Source organism: Miscanthus floridulus, chromosome 8 (genome assembly GCF_019320115.1).
Source record: "Miscanthus floridulus cultivar M001 chromosome 8, ASM1932011v1, whole genome shotgun sequence".
NCBI classification, from domain to species: Eukaryota; Viridiplantae; Streptophyta; class Magnoliopsida; order Poales; family Poaceae; genus Miscanthus; species Miscanthus floridulus.
Genome location: NC_089587.1, coordinates 40015578 through 40038231, shown reverse-complemented (window position 1 = coordinate 40038231; position 22654 = coordinate 40015578). Strand labels below are relative to the sequence as shown.

The 22654-nt window shown below is 45.5% G+C and overlaps 1 protein-coding gene across 1 annotated transcript; it reads left to right on the top strand.

Annotated features, from left to right (window-relative positions):
* The first annotated feature begins 230 nt into the window (after positions 1 to 230).
* LOC136471714 (ubiquitin-conjugating enzyme E2 variant 1C-like) lies at positions 231 to 3222 on the top strand. Its single transcript, XM_066469459.1, has 4 exons — positions 231 to 411; positions 1954 to 2093; positions 2545 to 2670; positions 2769 to 3222. The coding sequence occupies exons 1-4, from the start codon at positions 372 to 374 to the stop codon at positions 2907 to 2909; spliced, it is 447 nt and encodes a 148-aa protein (XP_066325556.1). The 5' UTR covers positions 231 to 371; the 3' UTR covers positions 2910 to 3222.
* The last annotated feature ends 19432 nt before the right edge of the window (positions 3223 to 22654 follow it).

Genomic DNA, 22654 nt, shown 5'->3' with positions numbered 1-22654 from the left:
ACACTGTTTTGACTGAATTGTTGTGAGAGAAAAACACTGTTTCGACTGAAAAAAAGAAGTCGAATCAGTCGAATATGGGGTAAGCCGAATGGGATAGTAGAAAGAAAAAAAAAATTGAAATGACAACAACAGCCGCTGAGTGTTGCTCGACGGGTCGGTCTCCCGTACGTGATTTGATAATAACAAAACCTGAAGCCCAACAAGAGGAATCAGACCGAAACAGCCCTGTCGCCCTCTCGGTCTCTCCCTCCAGCCTTGCTTGTGCGCAGCCCGCAGCCGCAGCCGCTGCTTTTCCTTGCTCTTCATCCTGCCCGAGGGTGAAACCCCCAAACCCTCTCCCTCCCGTACCCCGGCCGATCCATCCACCGGCGATGACGCTGGGAAGCTCCGGCGCCGGATCGAGCGTCGTCGGTAAAGTAACCTACCCCACCTTTTTTTTTCTGCCGTGGATCGCCCGATCCGATCCGGTCTTTGGTCTACCTTGCGCGGGGTGCGCGTGCCCCGATCTGCCCCCTGGGTGATACGATTCGACTATGGCTGGAGAGGAATGCATGTGTGGTGCTATTGTTCGGGTTGGGTTGGACCGATTGTTCGATTGGATACTGTAGCGTGGATAACCTAGATGTGTTATTATTCGTGCTGGGTTGGACTAATTGCTAGAGAATCGGCCGGTCCTACTTGCATGCAAGATTAACAGCGCTTTAGAGAATCGGCCGGTCCTACTTGCATGAAAGATTAACAGCCCTATGAATGCTTTGTACTGGTTCAGAACTGGTGTTAATTTTGCTAGGAACATCGGATTGATTCGATTCAATTATTTCTTTAAGCATTTCGAGGGGTAATCAAGCGGGTGCGTTGGCACTACTAAGGGTTTCCTTTTGCATCCAATGCTCTGGTTTCCTGATTCTTTTCTCAGTTGTGCAAGTCCGTACCTGATATACTTTAATTAATGAATTAAAGTTCATATCGCATGAATAAATGATTAGGGGTGGAGATTGGGGGTTAGGTATTGTGGTAGCATCGCAATTGGACCGTTTGAGCTTGTGAGAAATAAAGAAGCAATGCATTCTCTTGTCATGAAAATGGCAGTACTGATAGAATTTTTGCTTGGTTGAGTTTTTGCATGAAGGCTGACAGTGGATCTATTTGTCATCCTTGTGCTGCCATGGTGCTTTCATCAGCCTGGTATTATTTTCTGTTTACTACAGGGTTGTTCTATTCAAAATGGAGCTCACTTTTCTTAAAGCACATGCACATGTAAAACGAGAGCAACGGTTGAATATGAGATAACTAGTGCAACCTATACTTCTTTTGTTCCTTTTTTTTCCTTGTAGAAGAGGTGGTTCTGCTTTCCATCTTTATTTATGCAATACATACCAGAAGATGATTTTGCCTGGCCTCTGTATTTTCTTTTGAGGAATAAAATGTTTCCATGCAATCCAAAAATGAGCTGTGATATTTCTTTTTTTGTTTCATTTTTTAGGCCACTCATTCAAATGAACTATGCGTGCAAGATATTGACATGTTATCTATTCTAAGACTACTAAACCCCTGTTTGGCTACTTTTGTGTTCTGTTCCTTTTTTTTTTTTTTGGTCTGCATATAGGTTGAGTGTCAGTCATCTTGTTCTTCCGTATGTTTGCCCATGTCTTTATTCTACTTTAGTTCAATGCTTTTCTATAGTGTTGTTTGCTGCTTTATATCAAAAGGTCCTTACAGTAAACTAAACCAACATAGGAGGAACTAGGTGCATTGCAAATATTAAGATATAGACACCCAAATTTGTGCAAAAAGAAGACTTGGGCTTGGGTAGTGGGGTGTATGCCCATATCTCTCACCAACTGAGCTAGGCTCAGTTCCTGTTTTTGTAACATATAAGATTGATTTAGTAGATTACTAGTATAATTCATTGCATTACCTGCTTGCATAACTGACAAATGATAAAAAATGCAGTTCCTCGGAACTTCAGGCTGTTAGAAGAGCTTGAGCGTGGAGAGAAGGGCATTGGTGATGGGACAGTGAGCTATGGAATGGATGATGCAGATGACATCTATATGCGGTCATGGACTGGTACCATCATCGGCCCTCACAATGTGAGAGCACAATCTCATCCTCTTGAGCTTTGCTGTGCCTTTCTTTTAATAAGATATAGACATGCTCAACTGTCAACTACTAGTACTTTGCTGCAACACCCGCATGCAACCTTAAATTTTATCTATACCATGTCTAATTAAATCGTTTCAACCAACCATGGCTGTTCAACCTTTAATAGCATGGAGAAAAGGATGGTGACAACAGTGGTTGTAGATTAATGCATATATATGATTAACCATGATGATTCTTCCTCCTGAAATATGAATAAATAAGTTTGTGGATATCCCATTTTTTACATCACATAGCAAGAAAACTGCTTGGGGCATGTAGCAAATCATTGAATATTCAACCATCTGGCGCTCTTCTCTAACAGCGCAGAGTCTTTTCCATAGAGTTACTTTTCTTGGCTATCTAATTTATTTCCACTTTCTGCAATGTCTCTCTTGTCAGACTGTGCATGAGGGTCGCATCTACCAGCTTAAGTTGTTTTGTGACAAGGACTATCCTGAGAAGCCACCATCTGTCAGGTTCCACTCAAGAATCAACATGACATGTGTTAATCACGAGATGGGAGTGGTAATTACTGCCTCGCTCTTCTCTGTCTTTGTCATTCCTGTGTGAACAACTGAGCATGCATTGACGCAACTAATTTTCCTATTGGTACATCCATGTAGGTTGATCCAAAGAAGTTTGGTTTGCTAGCAAACTGGCAGCGAGACTACACAATGGAGAACATCCTAACCCAGCTCAAGAAAGAGATGGCTGCCTTGCATAATCGAAAGTTAGTGCAGCCTCCAGAAGGGACATTCTTCTAATGAAGTGTTCACTGGCCCATCATGGGATCCAACAACAGTAACGATAAGTTGTTTTATGGGTTAAAAAACAGCTTCTACATCTGGTGCCAGTGTCTGTCTTCATGGTTTTTTATGCTATGTTCTTGTATCTGTGAACCGCAGTGAACAACAGAAAGCATCTTCCTTGCAATTCTTGCATGGGTTGTTGCAGGTTCCAGGGATGTATCTTTGAAAGTGGCGTAGTGCCGTGTTAAGTAAACAAATGCGTCTTATATCTATATAATATTAGACCTCGTGTGTGCGGTTTCGAGGTACAGCTCTCTTTCAACTGTTCCGTGCATTCCGTCTTGTATCTTTTTTGGATCCCGATTTGCTTGACGTCTTCCATGCACATGTATCCAGCAGTATTCTCTATGCTCTTGAATTCTTGTCATACTTCCAACCGATACTCGTAAAACCCTCCTAAGATCACAGTTTAATAGTCGCGCTCTATTTTGTGTTGTACTCGTGTTTTCCTGCACAAATTGCAATAACTTTGATGGAAAATGAACCGTAACACAAACCCTGGCTGCCTGGCGTGCACAATGGTGCCTTGTATATAAGGGTCGTTTTCTTCGACGTAGCAATTCTTACAATTCCTTAGTTTTAGCAGACCATCCAATAGCTAACAACTTCAATACAGACATTGAATACAGTGGTATTTAAGCATGCTAATTGCGCTGGCGGGGAAAGGCCAGTCTCTATGTATAGTTTCATCTTAGGAAGTGTTTGGTTCTGAGAAATTGGTAGAAATTAGAAAGTAATCTAATAATGAATTGAGAAATACTTTCTAGATATCTGTTTCAATTCATGGGATCCAAATAGACCCCTATAATTTCCTAGAGTGCCACATCAACTTTACATGTTTAGATTGATGAATGAAATAGCTTTACATGTTTAGATTGATGAATGAAATTAACTACACGATTTCATCATACAGTATCATAGGTTATCTGCAGCATTGAATTGTTGTACAATATTGTGATAGAATGTGTTAAATAAATCATGTAGCCTTTTTATAACGGAAGGGTTAGCGCCCGGACGTCCGGAACAGACGACGCGTCCGGACGCAGCTCCCGCGTGTAATTCCGCACCGCATCCCACGACTCGAGTTCACATCCCATCCAGCGTCAGTGCCCCCACGTCCGGATGCCGCACCCGCGCCCATCACGCGCTCCAGCAGCCCATCCTGTGCCCATCCCCAGGCCCCACGTGGGTCCCAGTCACCTACCCTGCTTGCGAATGCGTGTTGCGGAGGTGTCTGCCGGCCTCAGACGCCCGCACGGTGACCCACGGCGGCACCCTCGGCAGCAGTAGTAGGGCGGCTACAACAGATGAAGCATGTGCTCTCCCAGACCTACTTCTGAAACATCCGATGAAACATTTACAATGTACATCTGAAACAGATGAAACAGTTAAAACATATGCTTGAAACAAGCATGTATAGTCATAACAACATATGCAACATCGTGATCTACTTTTACAATATCTAGATGAAACACTTGCAACATGAGTCTGAAACATGTGAAACTCTTGAAACATGCGTATAGAGCCATCGTAACATATGCAACATCCAAATGAAACACTTGAAACATACGTCTGAAACACCTGAAACACTCGAAACATAGGCTTGCAACATATGCAACATCCTAGATCTATTTGCAACATTCGGATGAAACACTTGAAACATAAGTTTGAAATGCCTGAAACACTTGAAACAAAGTGTCGACGGGGGTCACAACCTACCTGGTGGGGAACTCCAGTAGCCAGCAAGCTCATGTAAGGGGGACGTCTAGAGCAACGGTCCAGCGTACACCCCAGACGCGGCGCGCAGGCCTCCCCTTCCCGCCGACTGGCGCGCTAGATGGGGGCGCAGGCGCAGGCCTCCCGTGCCTCTCCTTCTACGACGGGCGAAGTGGATGGGGGCATGGCACGGGGAGCGGAGCAGCGTGGGATGTGGCTGGACACGGCAGCAAAGAGGAAGGTGGGTGGGAGGCGCGGCGGAGCACGGTCGTGGCGCTGCGACGATTTTTTTAAGAAATTACGATGCCTGAAAGGGAATGGATATAGGAGTGCATAAGAGAGCCTCGTGGGCATCGTGGCCCGCCAACGGTCCGTCCGTCCGAACGGACAGACGTCCTGGACAGAGCATTACCATTTTTATAAGTTGCTTTAGGTTTCACACTCACGAAGGAACAACATTCACCCTAGGAGGCTTTCACGCACTAGAAAGAAGCTTACAGCCGTCATTTCATACTCTTCCAACCACTAGATCGTGTCAAGAAAAATACAGTAAGAACATGTGGAAACCATTGAACTGTCAAAAGAACAAAATATTCTGTGTAATCAGAGACATTCAACTGTGGAAGACAAAGTAAAGTGGGGATTGCCTCATCCGACCGCCTACCCGTTCTGTGACCAAGCTGAGGAAACAACCCAGCATTTGCTAGTCTCATGTGTTTTCTCTCGGCAGGTTTATTTTTTTCTGTTTACAACGATTAAACCCAGCTGTTGTAGCACGTGTGTTAGGGACAACAAGTTTCTCTAGCTAGTGGGGAGCGTGATAATAAGGGTGCCAAAGGAGAAAGTGCTAAACTCCCTTACCATTCTTGTGGCTTGGGAGATTTGGAAGCATCGAAACTCATGTGTGTTTGAAGGATTGCAGCCAAACCTTCAGGATCTCCAGCAAACAGTGGCTGCAGAGAGCACCATATGGTGTTGGGCTGGTGCTTCTAAGCTCCAGGACCTCCTCGCTGGGTCACCAGCTTCATAGTTCTCTAGTTTTCCTAGGGGTCCTTGGTCAAGCTTTTTCTAGTTTTTTTTATGGCGAGCCTTTACCTCTAGGCAGGTTGGTGGGATGTGGATGTGCAGTTCGTGTTCGGCTTCGACTTTTTGCCTAACTCTTTATACTTGTGTTTTTTCTATTTTAATGAAATGACACAGTAGCTCTCCTGCGTTGTTGGAGAGATAAAAGGGCATCAGTGTGCTAGGTCTGTAAACATAAACCATACATGCAACCAAGTTTAGTTTGCCCTCAGCTAAAATATACTACATAGGTGTGTTGGCAACTGCAAGCATACTGCATACTCTATATCGGTTCAGAGAAAAACTACAATATGTCTTTGACTAAAAATGAAGTACCAAATAGGCATACATCTAGATAACTTAACTAGGTTGACTCCTACAGATAAATAACATTCAGATGCTGAAAGGATCCTAAATAGCTAGAGGGAGATGAATAGCCTATAAAAATTCTTTACAAAATCACTAGAGCAAAGGGTTAGATACCTAAATGGACGAAATACAATTGTATTCTAGCTCTACAAATGTTACAAGCCACCTATACCACAGTTCTAGTTATTTATAATCTCTAGGTTCACGCAAAGGCTATGCCACTACTCTCTCAGCTAGTGAGCTCTCAAAGACTAACTGTAGAGCCTCACTAACCAAACTAATAAGCTCTCAAGACTAACTACACTAAAGAGCCTGACTAGGCAAGAAAGTAATCAATGAAAATACAAGAGAGTGAATGGAATGTGTCGGGTTCATAAACCCGGGGTCCCTCGGGGACCGGCTTCCACGCTCGGACTCGGCCTAGGAAAACAACATGTAGTTCATGGGCCGGCTCAAGAGTCTAAAACACAATGGGCCGGAAGGACAGTCCGGCCGCCGACCGAAAGGTCTACCCAAAAGAACAAGCGCCCGCTCGTCAACTTCTTCGGCCCACCTCTCTGACCGGAGCACTCGCTTCAGGCACCAGCCGCCTCCAAGCGGTCTCTCCAATCGGAAGGCCTGGCCCAAAACGCTGCTTCCTACTCCGACCCCACGACTCCGACCCTGCGACCGGGGCTCGTGGGAACCCTGCTCACCGCTCTTCTCCGACCGGCGCACTCAGAGCCGACTGGAGCCATCCGATAGGGGGCGCCCCGTTCGGTAGGAACCAGAAGACGTGCGGAGAAAGGCAAGGCAAGGCTCACAAGTCAAAACCACTGTACCAGGGACCATACCCTGCACGAAACAATACTCTGCAGCCACCATCTCCCCCTACAGTATTGTAGGGGCCGCTAAAACTCCCATATGGTAAGCCCCCCACGTGTCTCTGGACATCGATCGCGATATGGGCACCAGGATTTGCTGTACCGGGTGAACATAGCGCGGCTCCTCACATGCCACTAGGCATCAAATAGTATTTGCAGGTACCAGCGTCCATCCTTCCTGAAGAAGATAGCACGACCTCCCGTGCGCATCCGACATTCTACAGCAACATCAACAGTATTAGGGGCGCCTACCATTATCCAGTCTTCATCAGCGTGGGGCAACAAGGCTTAGAAACATCCGTACTCTCTCCCTCTCATCTATAAAGCCATCCCCTTCATCTATAAAAGGGGATGCGCTCCCTCCAACGTGAAAAGGTTGACTTCTTCAAGCTCAGACTCACTAGATTGATAACTCACAACCCCTCAAGCACACGCTTGGACTTCTAGCTCATAGTGGAGTTCTGATTGCCCTCGGCCCTTTCGGTCGGACCCGACCGGGCCTCTTGAACACCCCTCCTTTCTCCTTCTTATTTGTAACCCCACTACAGACTTCGAGCACCTGGGCTCAGGAATAAAGTCACCGACCGACCCCGACTGGACGTAGGGCACGTTGCCCGAACCAGTATAAATCCTGTGTCATTGAGTGCTAGGCCACCTCCGATCACAACGTATAACAAAACTACAAATATTCACTAGTTGGTCACTTTCTGCACCGACAGAATGGTTATACCGCCATGGCAAGAGAGATGAATCAATCAATGAATACCAAATGAATCATTGGAAGAATGCCAATGGAGACAATGAGACACATGATTTTTCTCCCGAGGTTCACGTGCTTGCCGGCACGCTAATCCCTGTTTTGTTGACCAACACTTGGTAGTTCGGTAGCTAATTCGCACCACACCTAGCCTTCACTAGGCGTCGCAAGAACCTACCCAAAGTGAGGTAACTCAATGACACGAGTAATCCACTAGAGTTACCTTTAGGCTCTCCACCGGGGAAGGTACAAGACCCCTCACAAATCACCGAGAGATGGCCATGAACAATCACCAACTCGTGCCAATGCTCCTCCGCTGCTCCAAGCCATCTAGGTGGCGGCAACCACTGTCAACGAAATATGGTCGGCAGTCTACCTAGGGGTATGCCCAAGGTAGTAGATTATCAGTAGACAGATGCGCAAGCTACAAACAAGATGGTGATGCAAGACAGACATGAGGTTTTATCCAGGTTCGGCCATCGTGAAGGCGTAATACCTACGTCCTGCGTCTGATTGTATTGCTGTATGTCAATGAGAGATGTTTTTTGAGAGGGGTCCCCTGCCCGCCTTATATAGTCTGGGGGACAGGGTTATAGATCTGGAAACTAATCTTAACCAGTTACAATTGCCATAAGTGGCTGGATAAGGATTCCTATTCTAACCGACCAGGATCTTGCTTGATCTCCAAGTCTGCCTTGATCCCTTGCGCGGGACTCCGAGCAAATTGGCTAGGCCGCGCGTCGTCTTCTAGTGGGCTAGACCCCCTGGTCCGGCCTGGCCCAAGCCTAGCCATAAGGGTATAGGGGTTAATACCCCCACAGCTAGTCCCCGAGCACCACGTATTATGTTGCGACACGCCGTTCGATCTTCTTCAGCTAATGCGATCTGTCTTCATGTCATCTCCGACTGGTTGAAACATTGACCAAGCAAATGTGCTAGTATTCTGGTCAGCACAGAGAACAGTAGACCACGATTATAGCCGAAGATTCCGGTTGTCCAAAGAATGCATGGTGCTCTAAAGAAAAAAGAAAAAGATTTCTTTCCTGATCAAGTGTGCCCACTTGTATTTCTGAAAAGAAATCTAAGTGACCCTTGTACAATAGTAGTTATGGCCAACAGTCAGAGCGTAAGGGTTGATAAAATAAGCGCATTCACTGTAAGGTGAAGTGTGCCTACTTAGTCCTCGAGCCTAGTAGTAGGTGACGCAGGCACGTGGTGCCAGGGTCTAAAAAGAATTCCCAATTAAGTTGAGAATCCAATCGTCGTACAAGCGATACGAGATGCACCAGCAGGTGCATTGTACTGATGTAGTCCCCGAGCTTGCTAGAAGGCGAGGTATCAGCCTTGTAGCAAGGTCCAAGTGAGAAAAAATAAATGCCTCTCAACTATATGTGAGTACAAATCACATGTAGCCGAGGAGAGCGGTCTCCAAGCAATGGTCGGAGAGTGGTCGGGGCAGTCCCTGAGCACGAGAGTGGTCGGGACAGTCCCCGAGCACGATGGTGGTCTGGACAGTTTCCGAGCACGATGGTGGTCTGGACAGTCCCCGAGCACCAAAAGTGTGCAAAAAACCATATGCCACTTGTACTATTATTGTATGTATTTATTTATTTACTTGTTCTGTCAAGTCCAATCTGACACGTCTGGTCAAAAAAGTAGACGGGTATAGCATGTCATACTGCCTTTTTATCTTGTCAAGCAAACAGTTGCATGGCACCTGTCAGTAGGTGTGTCAGCGTGGGCCCTCCCACACTGGCAATGAAGAGGCACATATATTGGCATAGATCTCGAGGCTAAGTAATGCTACAAACGTGAAAGCAACCGTCTACGACACGTGCGCACGTCCCCCAAGAATCCCTGGCAGACGAAACGGCATAACTCTTGGGTTAAATATGATATATGATAGGTCAGTTACTATTTACTGAACCCCATTGCCATTCGCAACCGCAGCTTTCTTCTTCCCCTCGCCAACCCTAATACATTCGAAATTGCCACCAATCAATCCGCCGCCATTTCCACGTTCACTAGCAAGGCCGGAGTCATGGCAAAAAGTGATGCGCAGAAGAAAGCAGGGGTCATGGCGAAGGAATGGTGGAAATCGAAAAGCAACGAGCAGACCATTGAAGACCACATCACCATGGGGTACTCCACAACAAGGAGCTCACAGGATGGCGTGCGCCGAAGGCCGAGGGGGTACCTCGATCCACAACCAGGTGAGATCATGGTGTTCGAGGATTTCTTTAAACGGGGATTTGGGGTTCTGGTACATCCATTTCTTCAGGGGCTCTATCTTTACTACAAGATTGGGATTTGCAATCTGCATCCCAACTCGATCCTCCTTGTCGCCACTTTCATACATCTCTACGAAGCATATGGCGGCTTCCAGCCCCATTTTGATTTTTTCCGCCATCTTTTCTATCTATGGAAGAAAGGAAGTGGTGGCTCGAAGATAGCCGGGGGTGTGTACCTCAACCTCCATGACGGCATGAAAGCCCAGTACCTGCACTACCCATGGAACACGTCACTCGACGACTGGTACAATAAATGGTTCTACATCCACGAAGAGCCGAACACAATCACGTTGTGCGACGTGGGCTACATTCCAAAGAAGAGGACAAGCTGGTCGGAGAAACCCGAGCATCTGGAACAGATTCTAGAAATATTTGGAATGATCCCGTGGAAAAAACTAGATGGTCCGAGCGTGGTCGGGAGCTTCATCAGCCGACGGATCTAGCCCTGCCATAGGAGGGTACATCCTGGCTATGAGTATCAAGGGAGCGCAGACCCGACGAGGACGAGACAGGGGGCGCTTGACAAAATCGAAGTCAAAGCTAGAATTGGCGAGCTATTTAACTTAGCTGATCCAAATTATGCCAGATTGAGCGACATCGAGCACGCTTTCAAGCTTGCCTGACCTCCCCCAAAGGTAACTCGTCTTGCCTTGTACCCGTAGTCTTATATTGTGGTAGGATAAGTGGAAACTTACTGTGTTCACTCCCTTTTGTTACCCAGGTTAATGGTCAGGATAGAGCGATAGTGTTTGTGTTGCCACCCCCTAGAGTAGAGTGGCCACAAGGAGCTGATCCCACCACCCAGACCAGCGTCGAGATCGAGGATGAGGACATCGACTGGGCGGTGCTCAGAGCGGGAGAGGAGGCAGCGGCTGTAACAGAACCGACCAATTATACGAAATTAAGTAAGAAAATCATCCGCCAGAGCAGACGCTTTAGCAAACTTAAGCCCGTATAACCCGGTAGTCCGTGAAATCACGAAGGATTTCAAACCAACTCATGTCCCAGCCATGATCGTAATAAGTTTAGCGGTCACCAATCACATATTACATAAAAGTTTGCATAACAGATACATCAGAGTTTAAACATAGTTATTACAAAACAAGTTCGAATAAAAAGTAGCGGAAGTCATTTGTTTAAAACCACACACACTCACACGGAGTTCAAATATAGTGCCAGCGAATGATCATCTCCAACAAAAGCATCAGATGAGACGTAAGGAATGACCATGCCCATGGTCCTAAGCATCACCCATCGCAGGATACAGGCAGTTGATACAGTAGCCATAGTACATCTGCCCATCTGCAACAAGTGGGAATAAAACCCTGAGTACGAGAAGGTACTCAGCCAGACTTACCCGACATAACCGAAAATAAATGACACCAAGGATTATGAAGGGCTTTATAGTAGGGTAGCTGACTCATTTGCAAAAAGAAGCATTTTTAGCATTTTCAAGAACCTTTCTAAAAGCATTATTGCCAAGTTAATTATTATTAACCTGTCAACTAAATTTGCACCTATACTAGAGTAAACATGTGATTAAGCAGATAATGATAACCAATGATCATTAAGCAACTTCCATACTGTCATATTCATTATAACTGTCCAAGTGTTCCATAACATTTACTACGATGAAGTAACTTAAGTCAAGTGCTCACTATCCAGGAGCGATGGCGATTCGAATCGATTCCTAACCAGCTGGTGATTTATTCCTTACACAAACCTCACTCACCCGCTAAAGTGAGATATTGATCACCGAGTCAACTTTCCAGGAATCTCGAGTTTGCCAGGAACCACATGTACCCGGGGGCCGACCGACTGCACTTTGGCCTTATCATCCCGCCCCCGTGTCCTACCACACCTGCTCCGGCACAGTGCGTTGCGGGCAATCTGCTCGGCCTGAAAAATCTCCCAGCTTCGCGGTCGGAAGGTACTTTATCCGGCCAGCTAAATGTAAGGCATGCGTTCAACATGACTCGAGGCCCAACAACGGTCGGTCCTTAATCGACACAGACGGAAACACTACAGTCCAAAACTCTGCAAGTCTCCGTCCGGTCTCAACTTCATTTAACACTTAGTTATACCATGACTTCAGAGTCATCCAAGCAGATCCAGGTAACCACCTATATCTCGCAGATGACAGTAAATCACCCGACTTCTACCGGTCTAAGCCAGCTAAGCATTGACTCGACTGCGGATACCAGGGTAACAAGGATATAGTATAACAAAGGTAAGCAAGGTATAATGCAGCAACGGTTGCAAACAACTCCTGAACGTAATGCATCAATTAAAGTAAAGCATTTTAATTAAATCATTGCAAACCGGGAGAAAATGCTCCGGGGCTTGCCTCTCTCGAAGGAGCTCGGACGGTGATCGGGGCACTCCGGAAGTTCCTCAACGTCCTCCTTGTCGGCTTCTGGCACTTCCTGCGGCTGCACCTCGAACTGCTCCTCGGGCTCCTCGGGTATGACGACTGGGTTCTCGGTTTGCGATCCTGTATGATGCAATGCGCGTAAGTGATTATGCAAACGGTGCATCGAAGGAGATGAATGCAATGGATATGTTGAAATACAAGGTAGTCAACATCATCCAAGAAACTATACCATAAGCACATGTCATCTACTGCACTCTCTTCTACTACTAATATGTTAAGTTAACCTATCTTATGAAATGCTTCAAAGATACACCAAAGCTTTACTAATTTCTTAATCACACTTAAAGTAACACTTGCTTAAACCCTAATTAATAATAGGTTTGAATAGCAACCTATATTTCTGATGCTCCTAAAAATCTAAGAAAATTACAGTAGCATACTACTACCCTAATCAGACTACCATAAAAATTTCATAGCATTTGGATAAGTAAACTATCCTACACAAAAATGACAAGCTATAGCATAAAAATGAGCATGAAATTACTTTGTACTATGAAAAGTGTCAAACAACAGAATTAGTATTTTTCCTGGATTCTAAACAGTAAATAAGCACTATACAAAAATTACCACATGCATGTTTTATACAAATTTTGCTCTCTAGCAAAAATAACAAAAATCAGCCATTTAAGGTACTTGAACTACACCTCTAAATTTTCCCACAGCACATGTATGAAACCTATTTTTCCTAAGAAGTGCATGACACAAGAAGATTAACAAACTTGGAATCGTATTTTTCTGAAGCCTATATATTTTTCTACATATTTTTTCAAGTTATCAGCAATATTCAAGATTAAATAAAATCCTATAGAAAAGTATCTCAAACATGACATGCAATAATTTTCCCAAGTAGATCTGGTGATAAGGAACCTAGCAAATTTTGTTTCAACAAATTTGGAGCAAGTTTGACCATCCAAACATTTTTCAAACCATTTTTGATTTCAAATAACAAATAATAAATGGAAAACAATTCACTTAAGCGTTGCTGGGCCGGCCCGAAGGGACCCGACGGCCCACGACACGGCGCAGCCCAAGCCTGGCTCTCTTCGGCTCGGCGACTGACACGCGGGACCCCCGTGTCAATGACACGAAACAGGGGAGACGGCACACGTCGGCGCGGCGATGATCAAGCTCGCCGACGGTGATCTCCCCGGCGAAACCGACGGCACCAACGTGACCTACGTGAAGAACCGCGTCGATTGGTACCCTAACCTTGCTCCCTACTGACCCCTAAGCACCCCAGCCACGGAGCTCGGCGGCTCGGCCATGGCGCACGGCGGTGCGCGGCCGCGTTCCGGCCAGACGGAGCCGGCGAGGACGGTGACCCCATCACCCGAGTAACAGTGCGCGACGGAGAAGACAAAACAAGAGGTAGGGAAGGAAGAGAGGAGCTGTGCCATGCTAGCCACGGTGAGCTCCAACTCCGGTGAGTTGCGGTGGCGGCGGAAACTCAATTGGGCCACTACCTTGGGTTATCCGGCTCGACGGTGAGATGGAGTAGCTAGGGGAGGTGAAGACGGAGCTGAGCGCTAACTGGAGGCGGCAACGACACGGAGGCGAGCGAGCTGAGCAGCGGCGACTCACCCTGCGGCAATGGCGGAAGCTTGAGCTCGGCTCGGAGGGGACTGACGATGCGAAGGAACGCGGGCGAACCAAATAGGCCAGCTGCGGGGCGCGTGGCGATGTTGTGGCAGCGACGGTCTGACCTGCGGGGGCTGCGACGGCGTACGGACTCCACTTGGCGCACTTGGCCTGACGGCGGTCGGCCACTCGGCCTGACGAAGACGATCATCAGACCCGCGATCAGAGCCTGACGACGCCATTTGACAACGTTCTTTCTACTAAACCGTGAAGTATTAGCTCATACCATCTACACAAGAGTTGTAGCTCTAAGTACCATCTGTAATTCATCTTAAATGATCAAGACCTAATTCGCAAAGGACAGAGAGTAAAATCATGCCAAAGTTGGGTTCAAGAAACTGAAAACTGAAGTTTACACTTAGAAATTTCTAAGTGTTGAAATCAACCCAAATTCTGACTTGTGGGACCATTTTGAGCATGTTGTGCACATTTTCATGACTTGGTCACAAAATAACTTTTGTTCCTTATGTAATTTGCTACAACTTTGTTTTAGGTTGCTCTGACATGCAAACATTCCAAGTGGTACTTTTTAAACAGTCAAACCAAAAGGTCCTAGGGTCAAAACAAGTCAAACCATGATTTGAAATTTTAATTGGGCAAAATGATCAACATGAACATTGTTCCTAATGACTTTCTAAGCATAGCTAAGATGTTTAACAATAGATTTAGCTATACCACACATTGGTCATGCAATAATCAAGCACTAAAGGTACTGAAATGATGAAAACACTTGAAATGATACATTTGTTTCAAAGTCATGTTTCCCATGTTTCAAGTGACATATGCTCATGAATTGATGAATGATGCTCATGAATATGAAATGCAAGTGCAATTAGGCAAGAATAACACCAGGGGTGTTACAGCCCTCCCCCCTTATAAAAATCTCGTCCCGAGATTTGGGTTACGAACCATTTGTTATAAAATTCTTCATAAGCTTTTTGTAGATACTCTCCTGTTTCCCAAGTTGCATCTACCTCATCATGATGATCCCACTGTATCTTATATGTTTTCACCACACTATTTCGAGTAGCACGTTCCTTAGTGTCTAACACTCGGACTGGTTGTTCACGATACACCAAATCTGATTTGAGTTGAATACCTCGAGGTTCTATTCTTTCCTCCGGAACACGCAAACATTTCTTGAGGTGTGATACATGGAAAACTGGGAAAACTGTACTCATTGTCTCAGGTAACTCCAACTTGTAGGCTACCGGACCTCTTTGTTCCAAAATCTTGTATGGTCCTACGAATCTCGCGGCAAGCTTTCTTCGGATTCCAAACCTTTTCTTCTTCATTGGTGTGACTTTCAGATAAACATAGTCACCAACTTCAAATACAAGGGGTCTCCTTCTTTTGTCTGCATAGCTTTTCTGACGTGATTGGGCAGCTTTCATATTCTGCTGAATAATATGAACTTTCTTCTCGGCTTCTTCTACAAAGTCAATGCCATAATACCTTCTATCACTAGGCTCGATCCAATTCAATGGTGTTCTACATTTTCTGCCATATAAAGCTTCGAATGGGGCCATCTTGATGCTTTCTTGATAACTATTATTATAAGAAAACTCAGCTAACGGTAACCATGACTCCCATGATCCCTTAGAAGACAATACACAGGCTCTCAACATATCCTCCAAAACAGCATTTACTCGTTCAGTCTGACCATCTATCTGAGGATGATAAGCGGTACTGCGAATCAAACTAGTTCCTAAGCCTTTGTGTAAATGTTCCCAAAAATGAGCCGTGAACTGTGAGCCTCTATCAGATACTATGGTCTTTGGTATACCGTGCAACCTCACAATTTCTGCGATATACTTCTCGGCATACTGAGGTGGTCGATAATCTGTTTTGACAGGCAAGAAATGAGCGGTCTTGGTAAGACGATCCACAATTACCCAAATTGAATCATGTCCTTTTTGAGTAGTGGGCAAACCCGTGATAAAATCCATACTGATATCATCCCACTTCCAACTAGGGACTGATAAGGGTTGCAACATACCGGCAGGTTTCATGTGAATGGCTTTCACTCGACAACATGTGTCACATCTGGCAACATATGCTGTAATTTCTTTCTTCATTTTGGTCCACCAATATCGAGATCTTAGTTCTTGATACATCTTACTACCTCCGGGATGGATAGATAGCTTAGAAAGGTGAGCTTCATCCATGAGTTTATTCCTAAGCTCTCGATCCTTGGGAACCACCAGACGGTTGTCAAACCACAACACGCCCTGTTCATCCACTTTAAAGTGTTGAGACGGCTTTTCTTTTATTTTCTCTTTGATGTGGAATATCCCCTTGTCAGTTTTCTGGCCTCCTATGATCTTACTCTCCAAAGAGCAACTAATCTGAATACTATGTAACACAGCAGGATGCATTAAATCGAACCCATCTTCAAGTAATGGCTGCACATTCAAGTAATGTGACTTTCTGCTCAAAGCATCTGCCACTACATTGGCTTTACCAGGATGATATTGCACATTCAAGTTGTAATCCTTGATCAATTCCAACCATCTATGCTGTCTCATGTTTAGCTCTGGTTGGGTAAAGATATACTTAAGACTCTTGTGATCCGTGAAAATATTGCACACATTACCAAGTAGATAATGTCTCCAAATTTTTAGGGCGTGCACAACTGCAGCAAGTTCAAGATCATGTGTTGGGTAGTTAACCTCGTGCTTTCTCAATTGACGTGATGCATAAGCTATGACTCTCCTTTCTTGCATAAGAACACAACCCAATCCAGTCTTCGATGCGTCGCAAAACACATCAAATGGTTTCTCAATATCTGGTTGTGCTAGAACCGGAGCAGTGGTCAACAGTTTCCGCAAAGTGTGGAAAGCTGCGTCACACTCCTCTGTCCACACAAACTTGTGATCCTTTTGTAGGAGACTCGTCATCGGTTTGGCGATCTTTGAGAAATCTGGTATAAAGCGACGGTAATAACCCGCTAGTCCTAAGAAACTTCTAATCTCAGGAACTGTGGTCGGTGCTTTCCAATTCATAACTTCTTGCACCTTACTTGGATCGACTGAAACTCCATTTTCTGACAGAATATGACCAAGGAAAGGAACTTCCTTCAACCAGAATTCGCATTTGCTAAACTTAGCATACAATTGATGATCTCTAAGTCTGGTCAAGACAGTTCTCAGATGCTCTTCGTGATCTTTCTTATTCTCGGAGTACACCAGAATGTCATCGATGAATACTACCACAAACTTATCCAATTCTGGCATGAAAACTGTATTCATCAAGAACATAAAAGTATGCAGGAGCATTTGTCAAGCCAAAAGACATGACAAGATACTCATACAACCCGTATCTGGTGGAAAATGCAGTTTTTGGTATATCCTGTGGCCTAATCTTAATCTGATGATAACCGGATCTCAAATCTATTTTTGAGAACACCTTGGCCTTGGATAATTGGTCAAACAGAACATCAATATGTGGCAAAGGATATTTATTCTTGACGGTCACAGCATTGAGTGGCCTGTAATCTACGCACATTCTCAACGTGCCCTCTTTCTTCTTCTTCACAAACAAAGCGGGACATCCCCATTCAGACTTGCTTGGCCGAATAAACCCCTTTTTTGATAAATCTTCTAATTGCTTCTTCAGCTCAGCTAACTCATCTGGAGGCATCCGATAGGGTCTTCTTGAAATTGGAGCTGTTCCGGGGACTAACTCAATTCCAAACTCAATCTCCCTATCCGGCGGAAGACCAGGTAGCTCATCCGGGAATACATCTGGGAATTCACACACTACCGGAATCTGATGAATAGAAATGACTTCCGTAGCACATGTAACACTTATAAGGTCTGTTCTTCGAGGCAATGGTACTTGGAAAGTACCCTCACCTAGTGGATCCTTAAGGGTAAGTACTCGACTTCCAGTATCTATGACTGCTCCCCAATCCTTCATCCAATTCATCCCTATAATGACATCCAAGACTAACCCAGGCATAACTATCAAGTTCACTCGGAACTTCCTGCTACCTAATTCAAGGGTTGCCCCTCTAACCATCCGGTTGGTCAAAACATCAGCCCCTGCTGAACTTATACGGTAACCATAACCCAATTCTGTGCATAGTTGTTCATGTTTCTGTGCAAATGCTTGACTCATAAAAGAATGCGATGATCCAGAATCAAATAGAACAACTACAGGGTTTTCGTTGACAGGAAACTTACCAGCAGTGACGGGCTCTCCCTCTAGGAATTTCATCCACTGTTGTACTATGCACTCTAGCATTATAAGTCTGCTGCTTCTTCTTAGGTGGGTACGGACAAAACTTCGAGAAATGACCGGGTTGATCACAGTTATAGCAGGGTCCTCTCACTGTTCCGGCAGATCCCACAGCTCCCTTGGAACTGCCTTGCACTGCAGTTGCGGCTGCTCTGTTGGGCTGTACTGCCATCTTGTACGGCTTCTGAGGTCCACGGACATTCTGGCTTCTTGGCTGAGGTGGTCTGAATCGAGCGCCAGGTGCTGATGGGCGATATGGAGGACGACCTCCCACATGTGCTCTAGCTTGAGACGGCCCACCTTCAAAGGCTCTCTTGCGTGTCTTGGCTGCGGTGCTGGCGTTGTTATTCTTTTCCTGCTTCAGACAGTCGCTGATGAAGTCATTGAATCTGACGCGGTTGTTGGTACCAACATGCTTCATCATTTTTGGATTGAGACCCCTCTTAAAGCTGGCTATTCTCTTAGCATCTGTGTCAACCATGTCGGGAGCATAGCGACATAAGTTGTTGAAGGCATGCAGGTATTGTGTCACGGTTTTGGTGCCCTGGTTCAATGCTAGAAACTCTCCCAACTTCATCTCTGTCAGCCCGGGTGGAATATAGACTCCACGGAAGGCCTCAGCAAACTCTCTCCAAGAAATCTGAGCATTTGGAGGAAAGGTGGTGCGATGGTGCTTCCACCACATTCCCGCCGGTCCTTGCAATTGAAGTGCAGCATACTCCGTTTTCAGAACCTCAGTCATCCTCAACACACTGGAATTTATCTTCCATCGTGTTGATCCATTCCTCAACGTCGAGTGGCTCTGTTGCTTCCTTGAATACGGGTGGCCTGGTGTCCATGAAATCCTTGAAACTGCTATATTGGTTTACTCCCATGCCACCGCCTTGATTGTTACCACGTTGCACGTTGTTGGCTATGGTACGCAGAAAATCTTCCATGTTCTTCTGGGATTGTTCCGTGTTGCGCTGACTCCCGAGCAGCTGTGCGAGAAACATCTCGGGGGTAAACGAGGGAGGAGGTGGCAAATGCGGTTCATGGGGAGGCTCATTGTTGTTGCCATGGTTTCCACCACCACCACCACCGGTCCCCGTACCGTTAGCACCGGGCTCAGCGGCTTCATACGTGGTTCGGCGAGTGTTTGTCATCTGCATATTTCAGCAACAAGTAACGATTGAGTGAAGCTGTAATAATTGCGAGTGAAGGAAAAACTTATGCCGTACTGAATTTACTGGAGAGAATAAATTCATACAATAAAACAGAGGCACAACAATCGCATTCCAATTAAAACAACAGCACTGAATCGAATTACTTAAACGGCAAACATCGCGTCCATACAATCACATTGCCAGCATACATACACTGGACTTTTTATGCGTTCAGATATCGCATTCGAAAATCAAGTTCCAACCACATGCCAAGTCTCATACGTTCGAAGCAACATACGATAGATTACATGCCAACAAAGAAAGGTCATCGCGACAAGACCTAGATACTAGCGCAAAGCAACTAGCCTACTCCTCGGGGCCATCGTCGGGATCGGAGACGTCACCATCGCCTCCAGATGAAACTATAGGCTCAGTTCTGGTTGTCGTCGTCGATGTCCATGCCAGCGGCGTTCGGTGGAGCATATGGGCCAACCCCATTGTAGAGCGCGTGAAACTCCTCGTGCAGGTTGCCGTTGTATTCCTCTAACTCATCGACTCTCTGCAGCAGAAGGTTTCTTGCGTTCCAGGCTTCATTCCTTTCCTGAACCAACTGTCCAATCATGCGATCTGCATTGTTGTTGGCTTGAGTCAACGTATGCACTCGCTGCATAGCTCTATCACCTCTCTCAACCGCCTGATCTCGCTGTAAGTTCATATCAGCCAACTGCTCCTGCAAGCTAGCTATAGCTCGTGCCTGTCTCTTCTTCTGCTTCTTCCCTTTGAGCTTATCCTCACTACGCAAGCCAGTCAAAGTCCAGTAGGTACTCTCAAGACCCTCATACGCTCTGATGGCGGCGAACATAGCACTCATTGCCTGGTTGTCGCTAGCCTGTCCCTCAGCTGGACCTCTGACTAATGCACTTCCTTGAGGCTGAACCCAAATGGCATCGCGAGGATCATCCCTAGGAAAAGTACCAGCTAGAGCTGCTGCAAGCTCACTGGGAAATCTGCTCATAATGTCCCTGATGACACGGAAGGCTGCTCCCTCTGCACCCTCAGCTGGAGTGCGACCCTCAAACTCCAAATGCCAACCATCCCAATCTGGAGCATCACCGAGAGCAGGAACCGTGATCTCCACCACCTGCGAAGTCCATCCTCTGCTAACTGGCTCTCATTCCAAGAGTACACCGGCTCTTGACCCTCTGGGTACCCCACATCATGGAGCACTCTCCAAAGCAAAGTTGGCATGCCAAACTCGCTCAAGAAGGTGTCCGTGGTGCGGTGCTCCCTCAGGGCCAACGGACGTCGAGGTGCTCTTCCTCCGGTGGACTTACGGGCGGTCTGCTTCGTGCGGGCCATCTGTAGCAAAAGTTCTTTTATTACTTCGGAGAAACATATTTTAGGTGATACACTTTTATCAAAATGAGATAATCAATTTATAAGGGGAGGTATGCATGAGATGAATGAGATGCACAAGTAACATGATGTATGTACGTGTCGTACGTTCTCACAAACTTAGGAAATAATAATTTCTAACGACGAATTCGGTGGCATACAACGATCTCTCAATACGTAGCTAATACGTTCTACACGATAGCGTTGTTATGTACCTGCAGAAGATTCATTTCAGCCCAATTCCCAATGAATGCATAAAAGCAATAAAGTTTTATCTACACGCTCTGCACGAATCCCCAGATACGTGTACAACGGTAGTAACTACCCGAACCATCGTCCTATTGACGGCATCGTCTCCATAGACGGAAGACCCATACATGAGATACCTTTGTAAAACATGCGTAGAACATGTAATTACTCCAGCATCAAATAAGCATTCACCCTAGATCGGCGGTGTATCCGATCATGCTCTCACAACTCACACTTACCGAGGCGTAGAGGCAAATGATCCATTCATTACCACTCAAACAAGTGGCACTCATACAATAGCACGCCGTATGAGCGACGAAAGAGAAATATGATGCAAGAACCCCAGTCAGTACTTAATTAAGCCACCTAAAGTCCTTAACTGGGCATAAAGGATATGATCACCTGGCACACTTTATAGTTTTGAAAATCACGTTTTCCAAATGCCTTTTTGTTTTAAATACACTTGTGAACAGTAACACGCTAAACCATGCTCTGATGCCAGCTGTAACAGAACCGACCAATTATACGAAATTAAGTAAGAAAATCATCCGCCAGAGCAGACGATTTAGCAAACTTAAGCCCGTATAACCCGGTAGTCCGTGAAATCACGAAGGATTTCAAACCAACTCATGTCCCAGCCATGATCGTAATAAGTTTAGCGGTCACCAATCACATATTACATAAAAGTTTGCATAACAGATACATCAGAGTTTAAACATAGTTATTACAAAACAAGTTCGAATAAAAGTAGCGGAAGTCATTTGTTTAAAACCACACACACTCACACGGAGTTCAAATATAGTGCCAGCGAATGATCATCTCCAACAAAAGCATCAGATGAGACGTAAGGAATGACCATGCCCATGGTCCTAAGCATCACCCATCGCAGGATACAGGCAGTTGATACAGTAGCCATAGTACATCTGCCCATCTGCAACAAGTGGGAATAAAACCCTGAGTACGAGAAGGTACTCAGCCAGACTTACCCGACATAACCGAAAATAAATGACACCAAGGATTATGAAGGGCTTTATAGTAGGGTAGCTGACTCATTTGCAAAAAGAAGCATTTTTAGCATTTCAAGAACCTTTCTAAAAGCATTATTGCCAAGTTAATTATTATTAACCTGTCAACTAAGATTTGCACCTATACTAGAGTAAACATGTGATTAAGCAGATAATGATAACCAATGATCATTAAGCAACTTCCATACTGTCATATTCATTATAACTGTCCAAGTGTTCCATAACATTTACTACGATGAAGTAACTCAAGTCAAGTGCTCACTATCCAGGAGCGATGGCGATTCGAATCGATTCCTAACCAGCTGGTGATTTATTCCTTACACAAACCTCACTCACCCGCTAAAGTGAGATATTGATCACCGAGTCAACTTTCCAGGAATCTCGAGTTTGCCAGGAACCACATGTACCCGGGGGCCGACCGACTGCACTTTGGCCTTATCATCCCGCCCCCGTGTCCTACCACACCTGCTCCGGCACAGTGCGTTGCGGGCAATCTGCTCGGCCCGAAAAATCT

Coding starts and splice junctions, on each gene's coding strand:
- LOC136471714 (XM_066469459.1), top strand. CDS start 372: ATGACGCTGGGAAGCTCCGGCGCCGGATCGAGCGTCGTCG. Junction 2,094..2,544: donor CCATCATCGGCCCTCACAAT/GTGAGAGCACAA, acceptor CTCTCTTGTCAG/ACTGTGCATGAGGGTCGCAT. Junction 2,671..2,768: donor TTAATCACGAGATGGGAGTG/GTAATTACTGCC, acceptor ACATCCATGTAG/GTTGATCCAAAGAAGTTTGG.